At 35.3% G+C, this 24,182-nt stretch overlaps 1 protein-coding gene across 2 annotated transcripts in view; it reads left to right on the top strand.

Annotated features, from left to right (window-relative positions):
* The window catches only part of SLIT2 (slit guidance ligand 2), a 325,550-nt gene that overhangs the window by 193,753 nt on the left and 107,615 nt on the right, over positions 1–24,182 (top strand). For both annotated transcript variants that reach the window (XM_090267026.1, XM_090267024.1), the window contains exons 5-8: positions 1,528–1,599; positions 14,199–14,270; positions 19,804–19,875; positions 22,420–22,583. In XM_090267026.1, coding sequence (XP_090123152.1) covers positions 1,528–1,599; positions 14,199–14,270; positions 19,804–19,875; positions 22,420–22,583 — 380 coding nt within the window. The remainder of the gene's footprint in view (positions 1–1,527; positions 1,600–14,198; positions 14,271–19,803; positions 19,876–22,419; positions 22,584–24,182) is intronic.

Below are 24,182 nucleotides of genomic sequence, written 5' to 3'. Positions count from 1 at the left end.
CTTAACCCTATGTGATTCAACCAAGGAAGGAAGCCAGTCTCAATCAATGACAAGCTGAATAAATGCTTTTTAAGGAAATGAAGTTTTATTACTCTTAGGAATATACTGAAACTATTGAACGCAGTAACAGAGCTACAGTACTTAGGGAATGCATTGGATGTCTTAACTTCCACATGAGCACATATTGCAGATTTACTCTTTGAAATAATACATGTGTTTTTGCTTTTTCCCCCTAAAGACCTTTACTCTTTAAATAGGCTAACATTTATTGCTTGACAAGTTGCTGAGCAAACACTTTTTTATTTGAACATTGAGGATATTGAGATATAAATGCAAATCTTAGTTGTTTAAATCTTAGTGTTAATGAGGTCAAGACCATGCACTAAATCTTTCTCACTGCCGATTATCTTTATTGCGTGGCCGTAAGTGTGTGAACTACTAGCTCTGGATGTAAGAAGCATCAGGGGAGAGGATGGGGATGAATCCGTCCAATGCGCCTCCACGTAATTGGAAAATGGCTCTGTTTCCATCAGCTATGGCTCCATGGTTAGTAGCTGCATTTTCTTTTGTGGGCATCAGTTACCTTAGAATTTTAATGATAATTTTAGCACCATCAGGGCTAGTTTAATCATTTATTTATTTGATAGTTCAACTTTCTGCTATGTATTAGTGTCACTTAAAACGAGGTGAGCATTTTCTGTTCTCAGTGGCATTTCTCAGTGTGTATCTCCTACTTGTTAAGGCTAATAATACAATGTGAGCACATAGGATTGCATCTGAACTCTAAAGGAAAAATAATGATCCATTTCAGGAGATGAGTGATTTTTACTAACTTCTCCTTCCAACTCAAAGAGTGCTTTTTCCCCTTGATTAAAATGCATTTCTCAATTAAATTAAAATGCAAATATAGACAGGCTGTGTTTATGGTTATAAGAGAGTTATTTAAAGAAGGTTTTAATTCAACCTGCTGATCATATTTCATGCAGGAACTGTTGGTTTTATTGTTGGGTTAGTACCGCCATGTTCCATTTTCAAGATTACTTACAAGTGCTCTGAAAACTTAATCACACTGCCCAGGTTCTATCAGGTTGTACCCTCTCTTCGCTAGGATGTTAAAATGGACTGCTTTCCAATGTACTTTGTAAATTATATCAGTGATGTAGAAATAGCAGTACTAAAACTTCAGAACCCCTTGAAATTGAATTATGAAAACCTTGCTATTTGTTTTAAATACAAAGTTTATTGCACAGAATTGAATCAGCTCTTAAATGTAAGAGAACCATACTCTATAACTTATCATGAAATTAAAGATCTGTAAAAGCGCTTCAAGAAACCATTAGGTCCAACCTGTTAATTTATACTGGAAATATAAAATTTTGTATCAGAAAATGCATGTGATGCTATGGATTTCATTATGACCCTTTTAGTTTTTTTAGAAGTACAGTATTCTATCACTTCTCAAATACATTGATTAAAATAATTTGGATTACTTTATAACTTGATCTTATTCTTTTCTATTATTTTTAGAGATCTCAGTGAAAACCAAATTCAGGCAATTCCAAGGAAGGCTTTCCGTGGAGCGGTTGACATTAAAAATTTGTAAGTATTTTTTAAAATTTATACTGTCTTTTTAAAGCCATCCAATTTTAAAGTTAAATTTATATTAAAGCAAGTGTAATAAAAAGTGGTAAAATCCCTGTACATCTTTATGCTTGATTAAGAGAGCTTGTAACACTAAGTTTTACGTTTTTTCACAAGCTGTCTTGAAGGGGTTCTCATTTAAAAGGTGTCTTGAATCTAAACTTGTTATCAAATTCATTCTTCAAACCTTGTGATTAATCTTGTTCAATCAAGTGAATTGATTTGATTAAAAAGGCATTTTCAGTGTATTTTCTGCCTTTCACTGTCAGCTTATTTCAGTAACTTCCTTTTCAGTTGTTATTGGTGTTTATTGTATATGTAGAATATAAACTATTTTTCCTGAAAGAGTAGGCAATATTTTCTTGTTAAAGGTACCTTTAGCCTAGAGCCGTGGCTCTTTAAAATAGCTTTTAGATCACCATTGTCATTAAATGCCAAGAGTGCGAGAGTGAGAAGATTAGTCCTTTCCCTTTGTGTGGACATTTTTCTTACTTCTGTTTTTCTTCATATATTTATGAAAGGATATATATATATATATAATCTTCTTCAAAAAGAAAAGGAAAGAAAGAAGAAAAAGGAAACTTTCTGTATTTTTCCTTAATAAATCTTTAAACTGTGGGCTTGCGTAGAAGTGTTTGTTGTAACTGCCCATAGCTCTGGAAGTATGTATCAGATTTAAAAGCTCAATGACAATACTGTTGTCAGTATATACTTTTTATAAAATTTAAATATCATAGTATCCTTTGGAAATGATGGTGCTTGACTGCCTGAAAGCTAGGACAGAAAATGTTCTCCTTATCTTTTTTTTATTTGAAATACCTTTATTTTTAAAAAATTAATTAATTTTTTTGACAAAAAATTATTTTTTTTTGTTTTTTCAATTAGAGTTGTCCCATTTTCCCCCCATTCCTTCCCCCACCCCCTCTCCCACAATCATATCCCTCCCCGTTGTCCATGTCCATGAGTCATTTATACACGTTCCTTGACTAACCCTTCCCTTACTTATCCCCCTTCTCTCCCTCCCCCTCCCCCCTAATAACTGTTATTCTGTTCCTTGTTCTATTTTTTATGTTAGTTTGGAATATAGGAGGATAAAAGCCCCTGAGTGCTGAGATTAACTATCAGGAATTCAATATTTTTAGCTAGTAATAAACAGGGCAGGGACTTTGTCAAGAATTAACTTATATTCAGAATTCGCCATGGTAAGATACAATAATATTTTTTCAGTAGCAAAAGCGAGACAGATGTTTTTCCTCATCAAAGAAGACAACTGTTTACAAAGCTACACGTTTTGGCCTCTCTTGTATTCTTTTCAATGCAAATAGGTTTTGTTTTCAATGTGTATGTTCTAAAGGTACAAATAAAGAGAAAAGACAGGCTTCTAGATGTAACTGTGTAGAGTCATTAAAATCTGGCCCTAGGTTAGTATGAGTGTTTACATGTTCAAAGGAATTTATGTGCTTTCGTTTTATCTTCTTTAGCCAGGGCTTATGGAGGTCTTCAGGTAGATTCAGTGAGGTCGAGGGTTCCAACTGCCTCGGTGTATTGCATTGATTGGAACACTATAGAGAGCCTGTGTAGCGCCTACTCAAGTTGCCTGTATGCCACCATAAAAGGAGAGTAACGGCTACAGTTGACCACCCGTTGGGAATGCACTTACAATCTTACCATAGTATTATCTCTAAATCCTTAAAACAGGTGGCTTTTACTTCTTAGGAAAGATATTCAGGGAATTTAGGTCTATAAGTAATCCTTCTGCCAAATTTAAGGATACATTTGGGAATGGGATACCAGTCATGGTGAGATTCTTCCTTATGCCCTCTTCATTTAACCTTAAAAAATATGTGACTTTAAAAGTTTAGAGATTTAAAAAAAAAGTGAGATGCTAGCAAGTATCCTGAAAGGAATGCATTATTGACTTACTAGCAGGATGTTTAAAAATCTTTTTCCCCACATGCTTTGTTTCATCCCCAAATTTTAAGGCCGTTATTATGTATACAGTGAGATGAGGTTAGGGCTGGAATCTCAGAATCTTTGCTATTTACTGGATTTGTAGTTATGATAAACCAGTAAACGTCACTGAGCCTTAGTTTTCACTTTTATAAAATGACTACAGTAATTGCTTGGGTTTATTGTGGGGATTAGGGAAAGAAAACATGTAAAAGAATTTAAAGCAGTAAAATGCTATGAAATAGAGTGCGTTTCGTTCTTCAGATATTCACTAACCAACTGCTGAAAGTTAGCTTTGGAAAAGACGGGGTAAGAAGGCAGAAGAGCAGGACACAAAGTAATTTGCAATATTAGGAATGGATACGGTAGACTCATACTGATTATGGGTCATCTAGACATGGTGCTACACAACAGAAACAGGAAATATATCAGAAAGGTCCGCATGGATAACACAAGACCCTTACGTTAAATGCTATAGGGTCTGAGGGAAGAAAAAGATAAAAAGGACCAGTTGAAGTTATTAGGGAATTGTGTAGGAAAGAGTTCCTGGAAGAAAATATAAAGGAATTTTTGAAGAGGCTGGTTTCTAGTGAGGAATTTACTAAGAGTCTGTACAAAGACAGAAATCATTCCCACTCTTTTCCTGCCTTTCATGTAACAATGGGAAAGACCATTAGAGCAACACTGAAATATCACAGTGCATTTTTAGGTTTATTTAGCTTATTAGGATCATAGCTGTAGTCTCATAGAATTTTACTGTGAAAAGGTATTTTTATGTAATTAAAAAATAATTCACGCCCTGACTGATGTGGCTCAGTAAGTTGGGCATTGTCCTACAAACCAGAAGGTAGCCGGTTCAATTCCCAGTCGGGGCACATGCAATAGGCAACCATTCGATGTTTCTCTCCCATGTCGATGTTTCTCTCCCTCTCTCCCTCCTTTCCCGCTTCTCTAAAAATAAGTTTAAAGACATATTTTAAAAATTAAAACAAAAAATAGCTCAAACTATGTTATTCAAAAAAATGTCCAATTTCATGGGTCTTTGTATAAAGTTTAGTTTTCCATTAAAAGTTAAAAATATACAGCCCTGGCTGGTTTAGCTCAGTGGATTGAGCGTCGGCCTGCGAGCTAAGTGTCGCTGGTTCGATCTTCCAGTCAGGGTACATCAGAGAAGGAAAACTCTGACTCCAAAAAACCTCCGCTGCCTTGCGGCATACCTCTTCAGGGGAAAGGCTAAGGGAGTAAACCCCGACAGAAAATCCGGAGCCGGAGTCCCTAAGGCGGTTTGACGTTGTAGTCAACACCGGCAACTCCTGCGGCGCACCTGAACCCAAGCTGTATCGACTCTGTCTTTCCCTTGGACCCTTCAGCTGCGAAGAGAGGGGGGGTCTGCTGCATGGGCAACAGCAGACCCTCCATATCACCCTGCCCAGGCTCTGTAGCTTCAGCTCCACTGGAGAGGACACTCCAGCGTCATCGCAAGATGTCGATTCAACACGGGAGGAGACAGATGCCGTGTCACTCCCGAGTCGGACTGCACAGCCATTCTCGGCGGTGCAGATAGACACTTAGGAAGCTACACCATCGTCTCTCAAGACGGACGGCTGCCGACGATCTGGGAAAATATATTTAATGTGAGGGTAAAATGTAATTCATATAATTAAACCAGTAATCATAAGCCATCAAATAATGACTCAATAGAAGCCCACAAATATTAGCATAATTAATATTATTAATGTTCAGTGTGGGAAGGAGGGGCATAGTGCTTTGCCCTGTTTGCCTTCCAGTGGATGCATTTACAGTTGGGACAGTCCTGCATAGTGCCATGTTGGCTAGTATTCCCAGCCATCCAGAGAGTAAAAGAGAAAAAAGAAGGCTGGACAGAAAGAATGTGTGCTCGGGTTGCATCAAGATGATATTTTGTGTAACATGAAAGCCAGTCGGATGCACTGATATAGGCTCATTGGATTTACTACATTCAGACCTTATTCAGAGCAAATTCTGGTTATCAGAAGACTCTCCCTGGAAGGACTTGCTTTAATCGTGTGGTTTGGCTAAATGTGCTCACGGGAGCATCCTGACAATATGAAATTGATGCTCTAGAAATTTTGCAAATTAGCAGATCTTAGTCCTTTTCCTGCGGGCGAGCCACACAAAAATGATGCCACACGGGCGGACATTTATCTTCCTCTGAAACATCTCCAGGGAGGACTTCCCATAACTTTTTCACTTTTCTCTATTAATTTCTTAACCAGATTAAAACCTTTATATTTTATTTTGGTACCTTTGTCCTGCTGCAATTGAAATCATTTTCTTATTTCTGACATTTTAGATGGTAAGATCTGAGAATAGCAAGATTATATTAAAATATCAGCTAAATTATAGTGTTTATAATACTCACTGGCAGCACTTCTCCTTAGGATTTATATCTGTGTTTTTCAAATTCCCCGATCAAGTGTAAATTAAAGCATTGATACCATATCATTACCAACTGATGCCTCACCAAAATGATAACCGATGTTTATACCACTTTTCTTTATAAACTTTGCCCATATTTCATACATTTAACACTGATGCAGTAGAGCCTTTGCTGCCTTCTCATCAAATCCTGAACAAAGACTTGTTACAATGTGCCAGGGTTTTTTTAAGCAAGGATTTATGAAGTATTTCCATTTAATTGAATAACTTAAGAGAATATTCAAATTCCACCTCGCTTTATTGCTGAGACTTGCAAGCTTAATCTCTAAACATGCACTTAATTAGTATAAAAATCTTCCAAAAGTCTCTTGTGTTTATAAGAAACCGTTCCTAGTTATGGTTATCCCAGGATTTAAATGAAAAATATACAAATATATGAACTTAAAAATAAAGTAGATTGCAAGTTGTTATTCATATCACAAAAGCAAACTCCATTATACTTTACCATTAGTTTCTCCAGTGAGCTCAAAATCGATACTTAAAATAATTAAATTTCAACAGCATTATTTTAGATATACTGTGTAATATAAATCACACTTGCTTTTTTTTTTATCTCATTTTATTTTGCAGTACATCCTCAAAGGGTACTCCATGTTCCAGTCAAATGTTACCTTTTACTGTTCATAAATAAATGCAATCCTTTCTATTTGCTTGCGTTATCGCAAACCAATTAGCCCTACTTCTGTTATGAACCTTACCAACCCTTTCCAGGAAAACTGGCTCTTGGTAAAAAGTAGGTTAGGCAAAATATTATATTTATCTTTTTTTTTTTTTGTTGACATACATCAATTTATAGACAAGGGCTTAAATTGAAGAGGATCTGGCTTCATTGCCTTTGTCTAAGTCATGGTGTCATTTGGGAAATAGATGTGTATTACCGTGTCTTTCTAGGAAACAAATCACCCAATTTGGGTTGCAATGATTATTAGTAATAAGAAGATGTAGCAAGCAGGAAAGTTCATCTATATGTTATTATTATATATTTTCCATGTAAATGCCAGACTTACTTTACCTTTGTCACATAATTTAAGTCACAATTTACAAAATATCTACTGTAATCATCTCGTTTTCAAATTTGGTTCTTAAATAAAAGCCATTGCTATAAACTTTAAGTTGTAACTTTTAGTGACCCTGGCTCTTTTCTAGAGTGTTTTTAGTAAGATGAGGCTGAAGAGACTTAAAGGAGGAGGCTGGTTCCTCATTCACGGGGTTTGCTATTCCTAGTGTTGGATTAAATGCAGTAGGTCTTCTTTGGGGCATAGAACCTTCTAAACAAACGCGTGGAAATGGCTCTGCATTTAGATAGGTTAAGTTAAGTTTCATATTATGAGGATGAGAGCTCCCCTTAACATCTAGAAGGCTGTCTAAAGACATAAGGGGTAACCAGCAGTCCTCTGGGTCCTTGAATGTAAAATAGGTCAGAAGTTATGTACCTTTGGGAACTATCCGTGGTGCTGTAATTTACCTGGTTTGTACTCACTCTAAAAGCACACTGAATGGGGATAGTCCCTGACAACTATGGTCAAGGTTGCTACCAATAACCTCTCCGTCTTGCATTCTGCTTTGTCACTATGATGCCTTAGTAGTTTTTCATCAATGATGGCATTCTTTCATGTAAAAATGAATCTACACAATCTTCATGAATCCTTTTCCAAACAAAATGAAACAAACAAAACAGAAAAACATTTGATTCATTGGGAATCCAATTTACATATGTTCAGAATAGGAATTGGCATGATTTTGCTGAGGCTTCCCTGTTGTTCTTGAGATACGACAGATCTTACGGTTTCTTGCTTCCCCAACACTGAACACCCTCGCTTTGCTACCTCTGTTCTATTACAATAGCCCACTAATTGAATTTTGATCTGCGATTTATGTTCTCATTAGATAATTTTTTATTCTTGTTTATTCTATTGCATTTTCCCAGTTTATCCCCTTTGCCCTCCTCTGTCCAGCCCAACCCCCACTTAACATTGTGGACAGGTTTGTTTTCACAAAACATTATTTTTTATACCATCACTACCTGATTCAAAATAATTTCATTAAAAAAACTTTATTATAGGTACTATGACAAAAGGACATAGAAGAATATTGTCCTAGTTCCACAGGGTCTATAGGAACATTGACTTTTCCCTGAGAGAGCAGTGATTGTCATTAAATATCATAGCATCTCGTCTTCTGAGATATTCTGACTGGTCATGATATCGTGACTTCACCCAGTTTTTTAGCACCCTCTCCCACTTAACCTGCACACAAGCTCTTTGCTCAAGGCCAAATGGCCTCTCTCTTGACTTTAAACATCGTAGAGCTTCTCCTTACAACTGTTCTTCTATTATTCCACTCTCCATCAAAAGGAATACTGTTTTTATTTTTATCTGTCTGGATTCTATCAGTTTTTTTAAGCATTGGGTTTTTTCCTACCCTCACACATGGTTACTTCAGCCTACAATAATCTATTTCTTCTCAAGTGTTTTTAGCATTCTTCATTTATTGGCTTCTTCCTTAACACTTGGCCATTGGAGATTTAATTGAAACGTCCCATTTGCAGAATTTGTTACCCTAGCGATTTTTGTATTGAATAGGGGATTCAGATATGTGTAAATCTGAAATTGAATCAAGCTTTTACCAGCTATTTATTACATACTTTGATAAGTTATTGAAATCTGTGAGCCTCATTTTTCTCATTTATAAATTCAGTATGTTAATACTTACTTTTATTGAAGGTATTATAAGGACTAATGAGATTATGTGTATACAGATCCTGCCAATTGCTATGCATTTAGTACACACCCTTGTTAGACATCTGGTCCTGTCCAAAGCATTCATGGCAACATGTGGTCTATGCCAAGTGGTCCTTGATATTTGGTACTGATCAAAATGCATATGCTTAGAAAACATCTCAGGGGTCATATAACCCATAAAATTTATTTCTACTTTTGCTTTATAGGATTAATACATTAAAGATACTATCATGTTTTATTGGTTCAATAATTCCAGTGGGTCTGTATTGTGATAATAACCTTCCTTGTCTTGGTAGCCTAGCTGGTAATGGCACAAGGAGTTAGGTCAATGATTTTCAACAAGTATGCCACAAGCATTTTTAAAAGATATAATATGTATTTAGTCAAGAGCTCTGATTTCTTTTCCCTTAGATTCGCAAATAAAAAACTGACAGAAGCCAACACAACGATAATTGTCTGATGTAAATGCATTTTTTAAAAATACCTATTTTTGTCAGACTGGCAAAAATATATATATTTTTTGATGTTCCACTGAATTTCAGTACGTGTGCCATGAGATGAAAAAGGTTGAAAATTGCTGGGTTAGGTACATGGTTTGGCTTGGACCAAATGTCTCCATGGGTATTTTGAACAAGACCAAATATTTGTTAACCAATTACAGTCAGTTTCAGTTTCTACCACCTTTGATTATTTTGCTTAAAGTTACCAGAACATGAAAGTCAACTTAATTGTTTTTCATTCATTTTCTGTTATCATGGCTCCTAAAACTACCTTTTGCTTCCTCCCAATAAATTGACAATTGGATATAACTTTATACCATAGATTATTTCAGTAAAAATTGAAATTCTTTATTCATATAAGAAAAATAAAGCGTTGCTTAAAAGATTCCAAAAGGTTAATTTTACAAATAATGTGAATTATTTTGCATTTCTCAGACTAGTTCTTACTGTGGTTGCTTTCGTCACCAATACCCAGGTTAACACGGTAATTGATATAGTCACTGAAGCTTCTGTCTCGGGTATTTATAGATCTATTTATATTATCCTTATGCTTCTATTCATTATTACTTAAATATTGGACTACTTCTTAAATGATCATTATCTGTGTAAGATTGGTATGTTTAGGCACTCATATTGACATGAATTTTATACATGCAAGGGGAAAAATAGAACAGATCATGCCCATACCCTAAACAGCATTTTTTTTCTTTTTTTTCTCCTATTTAATTTATAGCCTTTATTATCTTTGTTTCCAAAAAATAGAATTGTGGTAGTCCCTCATATTGATTCTTATTACTTTGATGCATTTTAAGTGAGCTAAATTTTTGAGTTTTTTTATCTTACAATAGTGATATGAACTAAACTTGTATTTCTTGTATCTTAAAAAACAAAACAAAACAAAACAAAAAAAACCTTGAAAACCAGAGCATAGTCATAATAAATTTATTGAGACATGGAAGAAACCTGCCTGGCTTAGAAATTATTAAAGATTTTTTATGTTCAGTATTATTTCAGAGTAAAGCTTAGTTTATTATGTTCTAATTCTTTCAAAAATCAATTAGTAATAAGATATTATTTGGATGCTGAAATGAAATATGAATTTTCTTTGGGTAAGGAAAAAACTGACAGATTAATTTAGGAAGGAAAGTTTTATATGTCTGACTCAAAGATCGTATGGTATTCAAACTCTGAAAAATTAAAAAAGGAAATCAAAGAAAAAAAAAGTAAAAAGTAACCAAATGCAATGTCTCCAACTATATTTCAGTATGCTAAGTTAGCAACATTTTAACTTTTTGTCATTTAATATACCTATTTTAAAAACTTATATTTAGTAACACTGCATATTGTCTCTCATACCTAGAATTGATCAAAATCTGAAACTAGGCTAGTTTATTTTTAGTATTAAAGAAAATCAGATCAGCTTTAGAAATTTTATGTTTGTAAGGCACAGCAAGTTACATCTCTAAATAAAGACAGAACGCATTATCTAAGACTAAATTTAGCAGTACTAAGAAAAATTAAAATGGGTGTCTAGAGTTATTTCAGAGCATCAGAAGAAGAGTAGCTATCACTGAAAAGAGAATTATGGAAGGTTAATGCTGAGAGAGATCTTAAGATTCTCTGTTCTTTTTAACATCATATATCATGGAATTAAAGATAAAGCAATTGCATCCAAACCTTTACGAGAACTAGAACAGCGAGGGATCGGATGGAGAGGGAATCTGGAATTGAAACAGAAGGAAGACTGGAGCTAGAACAATAAGGAGGATGCACAAATATTTGCGCTAAAATATGTCAGCTGCAGGTCTGAAAGGAGCTACTGATAACACTACTTATACCATGTTTTTCTTCCCAGAAAATAAGAAAAGTGGTAACTTGCTTCCTCCACAGACGTATCCTCTGTGCTGGGAAAGCCTCCTAAGCCCCTAGTGCCTTTATCATCCAAAGAGCAACACATTGGCACCATGTCTAGCTGAACAGTTGTGACATTACTTTTTGGAGAAGAGACAGGAAGGAAAAAAAAAACAAAACACAACTTTCCTCTTACTAATTCCTTAATTCAGAATAATTTCATGGCACCATTGGAAATGTCATCTAAATGGAGCAGTCTGTCTCTGACTGTGTGCCTGAAAACAGATCCTCTTCTGTTTACAGAAGCAGAAGTGCCCAGGGTTTGAAAGGCAGTGGAGAAGGAAGTGAGCTGGGCGAGAAAAACGAGGTGCAGAAAAATAATCCAGAACCCCTGAAATAAATTACGCTTCTGCGTAGTTTTGACACTGTTTATCTTGAACCATATGCAGACAAATGGAGGTTTATGCAGAGAGATTTTCTCATGAGCGGTAATGTGGGCACAGCTATTGCCATAAACATTCCTTGGAATAGAATAAAATCCACCAGCTGATAAAAAAATTGTTCATTTTGATTCTGATTGCCCTTTCCCTACGTCACTTTTTCATAAAATAACTTTGTCCTCAGAAGAAATATGGACAGAGACAGGATGGCATTCAGAAAACTTTTAAGGAAAACTCTGGTCTTAGGTGAACCGAATAGTCTTAATGTTTTAGCACAGCTAAAGGCTTAGATTTCTGCTAAGAATCAGAAGCGTGTAACCAGGAGCAATGCTAAAGTGGGGTGAAATTCCTGAAGTTTTCAGCAGCGTCTCAACTTCTGGGTAGACAGAAGGTAATCTGCCTTTCAGTTCTTCGAGGACAAGATTTGCTTGAGTGCTCTCTGGCATGCGGGGGCCTCCCCTTTGTGGATGGGACGCGTGATTTGAAAGAATCTGTGTCAGCACTGATTTATACATTGACAGCTAAGGATATTAAGATATGGGCAAACATACAGCTCACCCTTTTACAGATTAACCTGGAGACTGCATTAGGCAAATTTGATAGCATTAAAAGATTTTGCCAATTTGTCTGGAAACAATTTCTCTTTTGTAGTGTGTCAAGGGTAACACTTCATGCCATTGTACTAATTTAAATGGCTTTGATAAATTGTTCAAGAGGTTAGAGAATAATAGTGTAGATATATATTTAGCACTTTAAAATAAAAGGTTATTAACTTAATTGTTAAATGAATTTAATCTGTAAAAATCAAAAGTGCTCAAGAATGTTAAGTGTTTTCTTGGAACTGTAGCAGCGGTATTATATCATGAGGCTTTAAAGTCTTCTTAAAAAATAAAATTATCCTTGTGTATAACTTCCCAATAAGTGGCAATGCTTTAGGCTGTTAGAGTAGCTCGGATGGTAGCTATTATTTGGGAAAAGCCTTTGTTTATAAAAGCAATAAAATTGGATCATCTCTGGGGTTCACGTTTTTATATACGCATGTCCTAGATGGCAACATTTGCATGGCATCAAGGGAGTCTCCGGTATGACTGGGTCCCCTGGAGACCTTCTTAAAAATGAGATGTATATTTCATGAGACATTCTCTAGATACAGTGATTTCTAAAGTAAGGAATTCAAAGAGGCCCCTCTGGATTAAATCATTGTACCTTTGTTTCAGTAGTTTTATGAAACATCTGTTGTTTGGGAATGTTTAAACAGTTGTTTTAAGAATAGATCTCGAGTATGAATTAGCCCTTTTGGTGAATTCCAAACTTGAAACAAGGACAAGATTCAATTGTGCTATGATCACAGCCTTATCCCTGTACATCTTCACATAGAGCTGACAACTCATGTGATTATTTCATCAAATATTCCACTTGTATCTCAAGTGAAGCATTAAAAGACTTTTTTCTTTACTGTAATAATATTGCTAAGCACCAAGCTACTAGATTTAAATACTGCTTGTAGGACTGATAGGATTTAGTATTTAGCAGTTCATTTTAACCCAGTAAATTCCTTAGTGTAAATAAGGAAGTTTTAATTACAAAAATAAGGGGCAAGAAAAAGCCGACTTAACCAAGTTTGGAGCAACCTTTTTAAAAAAATAAAATAAAATATTTGAATTTTAACAAATGAGTACTTAAGCTACAAAAAATTTTCTTTGTTTTAATTTTGTGTGATTTAGAAGGAACAGATACAGCTTTAAAACGCTTTACGGTAGATCTAGGTATCGATTTAATGATGCTGCTGCAGTATAAGTTTTGTAGTGTTTGGGGCTAAAACGTGCATCTTTCAGAAAAGCAAAAAATTTAATTAATTTCCGAATGATTTAGAAACTTATTTCCTGGAGAGTAGCATAATTCAGGAAGTTTCTTAACTTGAAAAGAATGCCATTTTTACAGCGCAGAGGATTCTCATATAATGATAACCAGTGCAAATTGTGGAAATAAGGGAGCTTAAAACAGAACAACGGCTAGCTTTCTAAAGTGTATTCCTGGTTAGGACCAGCAGGGAGATACAGGGGACCTCATTTCTCTTCCTTGATTTGGAGTTTTCGAAGGAAAACTGCTTTTAAAAGAAGAAAACCTAAAAGTAGTCTTGCTCTTTCTTGCCAAGGATAGTGAAATTAACATGCAGCTGGGCTTCTCTGATAAATGGATTCTGTTAGGTCACTGAGGGGGTGCATGTGACATTAAGTGATTTACAGTCCTTTACCTTAATGAAATTGTTTCAGCAAGATGACGCTGAAAGCCCTTAATGGATAGCTTTTCTTGATGTAATGAAATTGCATTCCTATGGCATTTAATATAAGGTGCAGTTATTATTTACAGGAGCTTTCCAAGGGCTGCTATTTGCACAGACAGTTCAGAACAAAAAGAGATTTCAGTGGCGGCATCGAGGCCAGAATGGCTCGTGACATTCTTAAGCAGAGGACTGTATTTGCGAGAGCATTTCAGTTAGTGCAGCCAGGGTTTCATAGACCCTTTAGGAGACTTCCTTCCCCGTAACCCTGCGAGTCTTCAGCCTTTTACATATATTCTTCTAATCTATTTAACAGGCAACTGGATTACAACCAGATCAGCTGTATAGAAGACGGGGCATTTAGGGCTCTCCGGGACCTGGAAGTGCTGTGAGTATCTCTTATTTCTCTTACTCCTAACCGGAGCTTTTTGTCTGGGGAGTGCTAATGTGGAAGCTTATCTGCTAGCTTAAAACCTACTGTCAGCATGGTCTCCTAAAGAGATGCCTTAAATAACTCATGGAGCAAATAGGGGAGAATCCAAACATGTGTGCACAACCTTGTGTATCGTATCTGTATGTTTAGGTAATGTCTATTTAAGAAGGGCACTCAGATGTTTACACATAATGTCCTTGAAGTGCTTCTTCTTGTCATAAAATATCCTCATTCACAAAATTTGTGAGAATTCCTCGAATTGCTAAATATTAAGATAACACGAGTTGTATAAGAAAAACCACAACAAAAAAGATAAAGCTCCGAGTAGCTGATATGTGGATATATTTTGTAGTTGCTATGCAATGGAAAGACTTTTTCTCATTTTAAAACCATCATTTTTAACCAGATAACGTTGAATTTGTCAGGTTATTTTGAAATTGACATTCTAATTTTAATAAGCCGCTTATTAGGTCCATTGAAAGTCTTCACTACTGACTTAGTAAAGGACGGCACAGAGATTTTTAATTGTCATTGGCACCCTCTGCCTTTCCTTACTGGGCAGAGGTGACTGACAAAATGGGTTAGAGGCAACTGAGTAACCACTACAGATCTTTGACTCAATAACGTAATTTAAATTAAATTATTAATTATCATAAAAATAATTTTAATGAAAACTACAGTCACTAAAGCCCGTGAAGCCATCTGTACATTGCTGGCTATTTTTTCCAAAGAGTCACATTCCCAGCTTTTTAAATATACTTACACATGTCTCCCCTTATAAAGATTTGTCTATGCTCTAATTCATCCGTGATTCAGTTTATTCAGAAATCCAAAACTGAATTAAATGTGAAGAAGTTTTGAATTTTTAGTCCAGGTGGTAAAAGTTATCAGGAATTATGAAATCCTCCTGTAAAAAAATAAAATAAAATAAAAGATTTCATTGCTTTATGAATTGAATTTGAGGAACAGGATGTAATTCTGAAAAAAAAAGTTTAACGTTTCAAGCAGAGTGACTTATTTTAGCAGTATTTCCTATATGCTTTTGATTTTAATTGTGAATAAATGAATAGAATTTCTAGCTGTGCTATGTGATGTTATTAATTATTTTTAAAGGTCTATGTAAGAACGAGTTTATTGAGATAAACTGTTATAAGAATGTATACTGTTCTCTAACCACATGAGAAGTCATGATTGTTTCTGCTGACAACAGTCCAACTTTTTCTATAGGAAAAGCATTCCAAGTGCTTATCACACACGTTGTAGCTATAAGGCCGCTTTTAAAATTGTGTTCCAGAGCCAGTTTCAATATACGAAGTTCACTGGTGCTAATTCAGAATCCGAATAATTAGGATACAACTGATTTCCTGATAGCAGTCTGATGTAAAGACCGTAGCCCACACCACTGAACTTTGTATGTGAAGAGCCCACTGCGGGTCTTATTTAATTCAACTGAGCTGATCGAGCCAAAAAAATTTGATGCTAGGTCAGTGTGCCTAACTAGAAATATGAATGATACCAAGAATTTTGTGGAAACTTTGCTGCGTATTTTGGATAAATTAAAATTCCATAAAGTACTTTGTTAGTAAGTGTTTAAATAAATATTGGCTATGGAATAATTCATATATAATATATTGAGTATATGTTGAGTACTCTATAGAAAGAGACTGAGAGAATATGAATAATATATATTTTTTATATATTTACATATATAGAGAGAGGGAGAGAGTATATTTGAGAGAGGAAACTTGCCATGTGCCAAGCACTATGCTAGGTATCAAAAACCCTTTACCCATAAATATAATAAGTATTTATTTACTTTGTTATAGACAAATATCGTTGCTTTTAGAAGCAGTAAATTCATGAAAGCACAATTACTTCATTCATCTTGTTTGTTATATTAGCAAAACATCTAAAAGGTGACTTTAGAAAGACCTACTATGATAAACACACCAAAGAGTGATAAACATCTTATGGTTCATGGAATTAAAATCAAAATTTAAACTGCCGAAAACTCTCTTGAGGACCTAATACGTATGTCTCAAAGAGATACATAACAATCAGAGTTTGTTTGGTAAAAAATAAATAAATGAAATTAACAAATGATATGAGAAAATATGAATTTCTTTCAAAATCATTTAAATAGTTGATATGAAAATTTTATAAAGTCAAGCACTCATTCTTTTAATACATGTTAATTTTTTAATCCTTATAATTTGTGTAACCTTTAGAGAAATTATCTGATGAAAAATTTAAGGAAAACTTGGATAAAATACTGAAAACACTGGAATTTATTATGCCTAAATATCTTGTTGGGTAAATCAGAAGTTCACCTATTATAAACGTTTGGTCAGGAGATTTTTATAGCGTTAACTTCTGAAGGGTTTCAGAGAGAACGGTCTCTGTTTTGCTTATTTTTACCAATCATGACTCTTTAGAGTATATTATTTCATTATGTGAAAATCATGAACATTGATTTGCAGATTACCTTAAATTTCAGATCCCAATGATTCATATTTTAAAAATTTTAATTCCATGAACCATTTATGAGTGTATGAATATACTGAGGCCAAACAAAAGATGGGAATAATGATCCAGGGCCATTGATGAAAATTTGTTAGATTAGGATATATATTAAGGTAGAGAAAATGAATAAAGTTCAAGAAGGAAAAGTTAAGGTAGGTGAAAGCAGTCAGACAGTTTATCACTTGTATATTCATGGCCTTATTGTGGAATTCTGGTTAGTAGGGTTTAGACCTTGTCTTTTTTCCAAATATGAAGATACCATGTCAAAACTAACATTGGAAATTAAATCTAAATGAATGTTTTCTTTCTCTTTGGATGCTAGAATCAGAAATAAAATACATCCCGTGAGTTAACATTTAAGATTACTTTTTCTTTTCTATAGAAGGCACATAATTTAATTTAATTGAAACATGGTGATTCAAATCCATTAAATAGCAGAGTCTCTACCAAATCCTATGCCTGGCACCAAGGGAATTTTAAAAAATAATAAGTCAAGATCTAAGTCCAAGAGGACCTATGTAATTAGCATATTGACATACCAAAATGTTCTTTGTACAAGAATACATTCTCATTACAAAGAGAAAATCTTGCTGTTGAACACAGAAATAAACTTCTCATGACCATAACCTGAACATGTCATCAGACCTAATCAACACATATTTATTATTAATTTTTAAGTAACAATTTCATTGGTTCCATGTATTGCTCCATGACCAGGTATTAGTATTAATATTGCTTTGCTACATCAATACAAGATAACTTACTTCTTCAATTGCATTATACAAACTAACATTTGGGAGAAGTCTTCAGATGGAGAGCCACCAGTTTTAGCATTAAGTGAAATTCTCTTTTATATGGAATCTGAAGAAATTATAGTTCAAAAAGAATGTGCATCTGCTGTATTGAATTACTTTTACAAATATCACCCTCAAAGTCACATTTTAGTATGCTATGGACTCTGAAGATTTTTGCTATATAAGGCCAGCATAAATTTTTTAGGGTGGGAAAAGGGGTCATTGGGAAGCAAGTCCCTTTGAGAAGTGAAACCTTTTAGTGCAAACATCAGGGTATATTTTAATGGCATTTGGAAAAAAATCTCATTTCACTTGTGTACACGGAAAATGCTACAGGCTTTTAGATAGCATGAGCCATCCAATTCAGAGCTTTATAGGTTCTTCATAAAGGGCACTTTTTTTTTCCCACGTGACTTAATTCAAATCACTGGGATTAGCTCATATCATTCAATACATTGCAAAACGGGAGAGTAAAGAGGGTCCCTGTGCATTCCAGACATGTAGCTCTAGTGCCCTACTTCACCATGAAGTTTAAAGTTAATCCCTTGACCCCAGAACACCCCACATCCCATCACTGACAACTGCAGCCACCAGCTGACCTAACGTGGCTTCCCAAATGTACATTGCTTAGCCCAAAGAGACTTGGCCCAAAGGCTCTTTGAAATATTCGAGTTGGTTTGCTGGTATTTAAATATTAAAAATTAGGAGGATTGATCTCAAAACTTCCAACTCTAGCTTCTCTTGAGAAAATCAGATTGTTCGGCAGGCTTCCGTTACAACACAGCAGTAGTCCGCGGGCCCTGACTATTAACACTACAGCAAAGAACGGCATTGCTGGTTGTGCAGGGTTCTCCTCATTCCCAGCTGTCTGCTGCTCTTCTTGTCTTTCTCCCACTGTGACTTTTGGAACCAGCCTGCTTCTCTCATGCATGTCGCCTGCCTGGCCTCCGTAGGCAAGTGAATTTGCAACTCCTAATTCAAACCCTTCTCCAATACCAAAAGTGTCCACCTGCACTCCTCATCTCATCTTTTCCACCTCCTTCTGCAGCTTGTCCTGCTTAGTCAACAGACTGTTGTATCTGTGTGTGCTAAAACTGTGTTCCATTTCCACACTGCACTCACACACCCTTGGGGTAACGATTCTAGCGTTTTCTTGTCATGACCAGACTTCTCCAAAGGGAGAGAAAAATGCTCTTCTTATTCTCATTAACTCTAAGTTTTTGTAACTTGAGTAATTCATCTCACCAGTTGGACTATTTGCTATTTTCATAGAAGTTTTATGCCTGACTTATTTCTTATAATATTTCATGTTGCCATAAAAATAAGAGCCATTCAGGACATATCAGATGAATGAATGATGAGGAAGAGCAGTAGGAATAGTGATAACACAACTAACAATGCTTGTTAGGGGAACAGCAGGAAAAATCTAAAGCAAGCAAGGATCATGCTTATTTTCACCGTATCTCCCTGGACCACCCATCGCCTTCATTCTAGCTCCGTGAAGCCATGATCATTACCACGTCGCGCTAAAAAATGGGGAAGTGTATGTGGCTGCAAGGATACACTTCGACTGTACCAAGCACTTATACTGCTACAGAATGTCACTTCATCCCCACCCAGAGCAGGCACCAAATATAGATATTGTTCTTATGACTCCCATTTCAATGATGGCTAGTGTCTACAGTAAATAAGAATTAGTGGGACTCTGTCTTGGGACCTGAGAGAACTGATTCTGTGCTATTGCTCTGAGATTTCAGTTGGAGCTTTCAAATATGTTCATTTACTCATGGACACTAATGACACATCATACCCCTCCAAGGAAGTGTCACTACTTACTGTTCCCGACGGTGACTGTCTGACACGCATTTATCATAAACGGACATGCGGGTGTACTCACAGGGCATCAAGCAACATGTAAATAGTAAAGATGCTATGGTCAAAGCCATACATTTGTAATAAATATCTGATAAAACTGAATGCACAGTGAAATGCTGAAGTATGAAGTTTATCATCTTGTTTTTAATATAATGCATTCTCTGTGCCATCTCTACTGGATAGTTATTTTGTATAAACATAATCACTAGACATTTTCTTTATATTCATATATATATATGATAATTAATATATTCTGTATCTAACATTTTTAACTGTTTTTTTTTTTAATTCTACAGCACTCTCAACAATAACAACATTACCAGACTTTCTGTGGCAAGTTTCAACCATATGCCTAAACTTAGGACTTTGTAAGTAGTCACAATATATATAAACGTCAATCTAATCAGTTAAGAATCCCCCTTAAGTACTACTTTTAGGACGCAAAGAACAAATAGTTCATTATGGTGTAGACCACGAAAACACCAGTTTTACTTAAGTTCTAAATATGATATTTGAGTAAATTATTCTAAAACTTGGAAAGCGTTCTTTTCAATGATATCTGTTCTGGGAAGTTTGGGCGAGGAAAGTTTACCCTAAGCCATTGTGGAGGTCACGTTTCATTAAGAAATGGAAGGCTCCTTGATTGGCTGTCAGAAATGATAAATGGTAAATCTTTATGATTTTATTACTGTATGTCAGGCAGCCCTAATAAAGCTAAACTAGCTCTCCAGCATTCTTTGTAACATAAAATTACAGCATCACCTTCTAGTGTTTCTATAATTAAGGCTGTGTCAGCATTTCTATTTTAAAATACCTTTTCAGGGTTACAAATAGATGTTAAAATATTTTAGGTGAATAAAATGGTTCTCTAATAAAACATTGACTACAGCTAGATATTTTTTTCTCATGGAGAAAAATTAATCCATAAAGCCCTGGATGGGGATATTTATTTAAAGGATTCTCCAAGATAAATCTCATTTGAACTCAGTTTCAGAATTAGCTTGACCTAAAAACCTATATTATATACAATGTGTGATAAATAGTGAGAAACATAACCAAAGCACTGAATTCTTGAAAAAGTATGTAGGATACATCTATTTTTATTGGGTTTTCAAAATATTTTATTTCGTAACAGCTGATAACTAGATATATTACATGATTTTCTCTTTTTAATTAAAAAAATATGTTGAATTGCCAGACTTTAAATAATTAGACAATGCGAATCTTAATGTCATTTTTCTCACTAACATGTGCCTCTGAATGCAAAAGTTCATCATTATAATTTTCTTGGAATATGATTTAGTAAAATAAAAGAATTCTAGAAGTATGCAGGCATAACTAAATTTTGTTTCCTTGGGGGCTATCAGATTGGCTATTCTGAACAAATTAAGAGCCCAGTTCACTTAAACCATATCTAATGAAATTGGTTTCTCACTAAATTTAGTTAATTTTCAAAAAAAAAATGATTAAGCTTTTATTCTTTGCAAAATAAAGCCACTAAGACTGTAAAATCGTTTATCATCTGCATTTTTGATAGTGCGCCTTACTCTCTTGTAGAAATCCACCACCGTTTCTCTTACTCGTCAGGTTTTTAAGTTTTTCTTTTCTGATATCATTGATGCACATGTAACTGAATCGCTGGAATGTGCTTGGTTCAGATGGAAATATTTAGAGAACATCGTTGTGGAATGTGCTCTGTCGCTTTCAAAGGATGCCACTCTGTGTGCTACGCATACCGAGCCAGCGGTCCCCCACCTTTCCCCAAATGTCACTTTTTGTTCTGTGTATCACCACCTAGTTTTGATGCAAGACTCTTCCATTGTCTACTCGCTCGAAGAGAATGTAAAAGAGTCATCTGACTTTAAATTCCCTTGCTTGGGTTGTTTCATTATTCTATATTATCACTGCTACCTCAAAATCCCATCTTTATGGTCCAATTATCTTTCTGGACTGAGTTCCATGTTTTAATATCCATTACTGTTATTGGGTTAGAATTGAGCACATCAGCTAAAAAGGGCTAAAATGGTATTACTGCGTCATAGGTGATTCTGGGAACGATGCTTTGATTTATAGCTTTGGATGTCCTGTTCTTTAGTTTAAGAAAACATAAAAGCCAGTTTGAAGTCATTTGCCTAATTTAGTGGATACATTTGTCTGATGTTTTATTAATGGAGAAGTGCTATTTGCCACTTGGATGGGTTCCATGATCTGGTGTGGATTCCTGCCAACATGGAGCGGGGCTCACTTAATTCCTTCACTCCTAGCCATTTATGTCTTTTAATTCCAGCTTCTGCTCTTTGAGGATAGGTCCCCAAGAGCCGAAAGCTACTGACCCCTTTTTCTGATAGGACACAAAAGGAAGGAAATCAGAATAGGGATCTGAAAGAAGTGTTTTATGCTGAATTATTATTGTCTTGTTGAGCAAAAAAATGAAAGTGACCCACTAAAAAGATTTTGCAAGCAGCTTCTGCAGAGACTAGTAATGAAAAGAGGAGCTAATAATGCAACCCGGGGGCCACGCCTGACTTATTATCGTGCCTCCTGGCCCAGTCCCATGCTTTACTGCCCTGTCCCCCAACCCCGATGGGCTGTCAGGAGATCTGGGCTGCAGAGCAATTTGCCTTGAACTTACTGTTTCTTTTCACCTTTTTGAATGAACATAACCAAAAAATGTTCATGGTCATGTTGCAGCTCCTGCTCAGCTGTTGCTCAGCTCACAGGTAAAAGACAAGAGACTTGATTCCGCGGTTGTAAACCAGTTTAATTTTTAGACAAGTCATTCGATGAAAGTTGCAAAGCTTTATCTAATTATATGTTAAGAAACAAAGCGATTTATTATTACGAAGGAGCGCCCCACGTTTTGAAATAACGATTTCTGTTTTCTTGCTTTAAACGTCTTGCCTTTCATTTAGTCGTCTGCACTCCAACAACCTGTACTGTGACTGCCACCTGGCCTGGCTCTCTGACTGGCTGCGTCAGAGGCCGCGGGTGGGCCTCTACACCCAGTGTATGAGCCCGTCCCACCTGAGGGGCCACAATGTCGCTGAGGTTCAAAAACGGGAGTTCGTCTGCAGTGGTAAGGGACGGAGAACCGTTCTCTTGCTTGATTTTATGCCGTATTTAAGAAAACAGTGAAAAACGCATGCTTTCAGGGTTTCAGTACCTCTCACTAACATGTGCAGTGTGCCCTAATCGCTTTATGGAAATCCTCTGTTTTAGGGATGATAATAATATGTTCTAAGACATTTGTGCATAGTTGGTAATTACTGATTACTTGTACCCAAGGTATGATGAAAGACTTTTCAGTTTTCACTCCAGGGGAAATGTAGGAAATCCCTAGATTTTAGAACTATTTGCTACTCATTATTTTCTCTATAAGTAATCATTTATACCTACTTTTATGTTAACAACTGGAAGTGTGATTAATTAATCCTGGATCTCTGCTGGGAAATTCAAAAAGTAACTCCACTATAGTTGCAGAGTGACAGAATGCTTTCTGTGTATACATATATACCAGAGGTTCAGTTCTACTTAAAAAGATAAATGGCTAGCTTTAGTAACAAAAATATGAAAACAAAAATAAGACCTGGGCTGTTTAAAATATCAGTAGGTAACATTTACTTAGTTCTTTATTGGTACTTAAGCACCAATCTAAGAATTTCACATATATTTACCTCATTTCACTTGCCTCATGACAACTGTAGAGAAATGTGATATTATGAGAAAAATGTACTATTATGAGCCAATCCATGGATAGTTAGAGAGATAGACGTGTATATTGTATTTGTAAAATTGTATGTTAATATTATTTTGATCCATATTAACATATAATTTCCTTTCTAAATATAGGGTTGTTTCTGCTTTATAAGTGACTGTTCAAAATACAATAAAAGCTATTTTAATAATATATGTAATGCATTATAAATAGTTAACAGTTTCTTATTTTACAAGTAAATTAAAGTTAATATATTTTTTCTTTTTTAAAAAATTTATTTTTATTATTTTTCTATTATAGTTGTCCCACTTTTTCCCCCATTGAACAGTTTCTTAAAGGGGTGAGAAGCTGGGCTAGTACTGGAATCTAAGTTATTGTTACTTTTCAGTTCTTTGTATGTACCTTCCCACACTACTTATAACCCAGAGTTTTATTTTAATGTCATGGAATGTTCTCAATAGGCCTGATTGCTTTTTTAAAAAATTAAATAATGAAAGGACTAACAATTTGTTACTAACCACTTTTTTCTCTCTCCACTTTTCCCTTCCTGTTTTCTAGATGAGCGAGAAGGCAAGTTCATGTTTCTTTTTTAGACTTAGATGGTTTTTGTCATGGTCGAGAGCTTGTTGAGAGGTCCCTTCCCTGCAGATGGGGGGAGCGCTGTCCCTACGCCAGTAACCACGTGTGTGCACCTGCCCATTTGCTAAAATACTGCTGACACTGCTCTTCATCATTTGAGCAGTAAAATCTCATTTCAAAATAGTTTTGTTTCCAAATAATGAGCAGTAAAATTATATACCTCCAGGAAATGAATACATAGGCTAACATTTTAGGTTATGGGAGGCCAAAGAAAAGAAACATATGAATTAACAATTACAAAATGATGTATTACAAATTATTATAATTACTTCAAAGAAAATGACCATTTTTGAACCTATTGAGACATGAAACTTAGCATGA

This window comes from Furipterus horrens, unplaced genomic scaffold (assembly GCF_987537825.1).
Source record: "Furipterus horrens unplaced genomic scaffold, mFurHor1.1.pri manual_scaffold_2, whole genome shotgun sequence".
Taxonomy (NCBI): Eukaryota; Metazoa; Chordata; class Mammalia; order Chiroptera; family Furipteridae; genus Furipterus; species Furipterus horrens.
The sequence above is the reverse complement of the archived record's forward strand: the minus strand, read 5'-3'. Positions and strand labels throughout refer to the sequence as shown.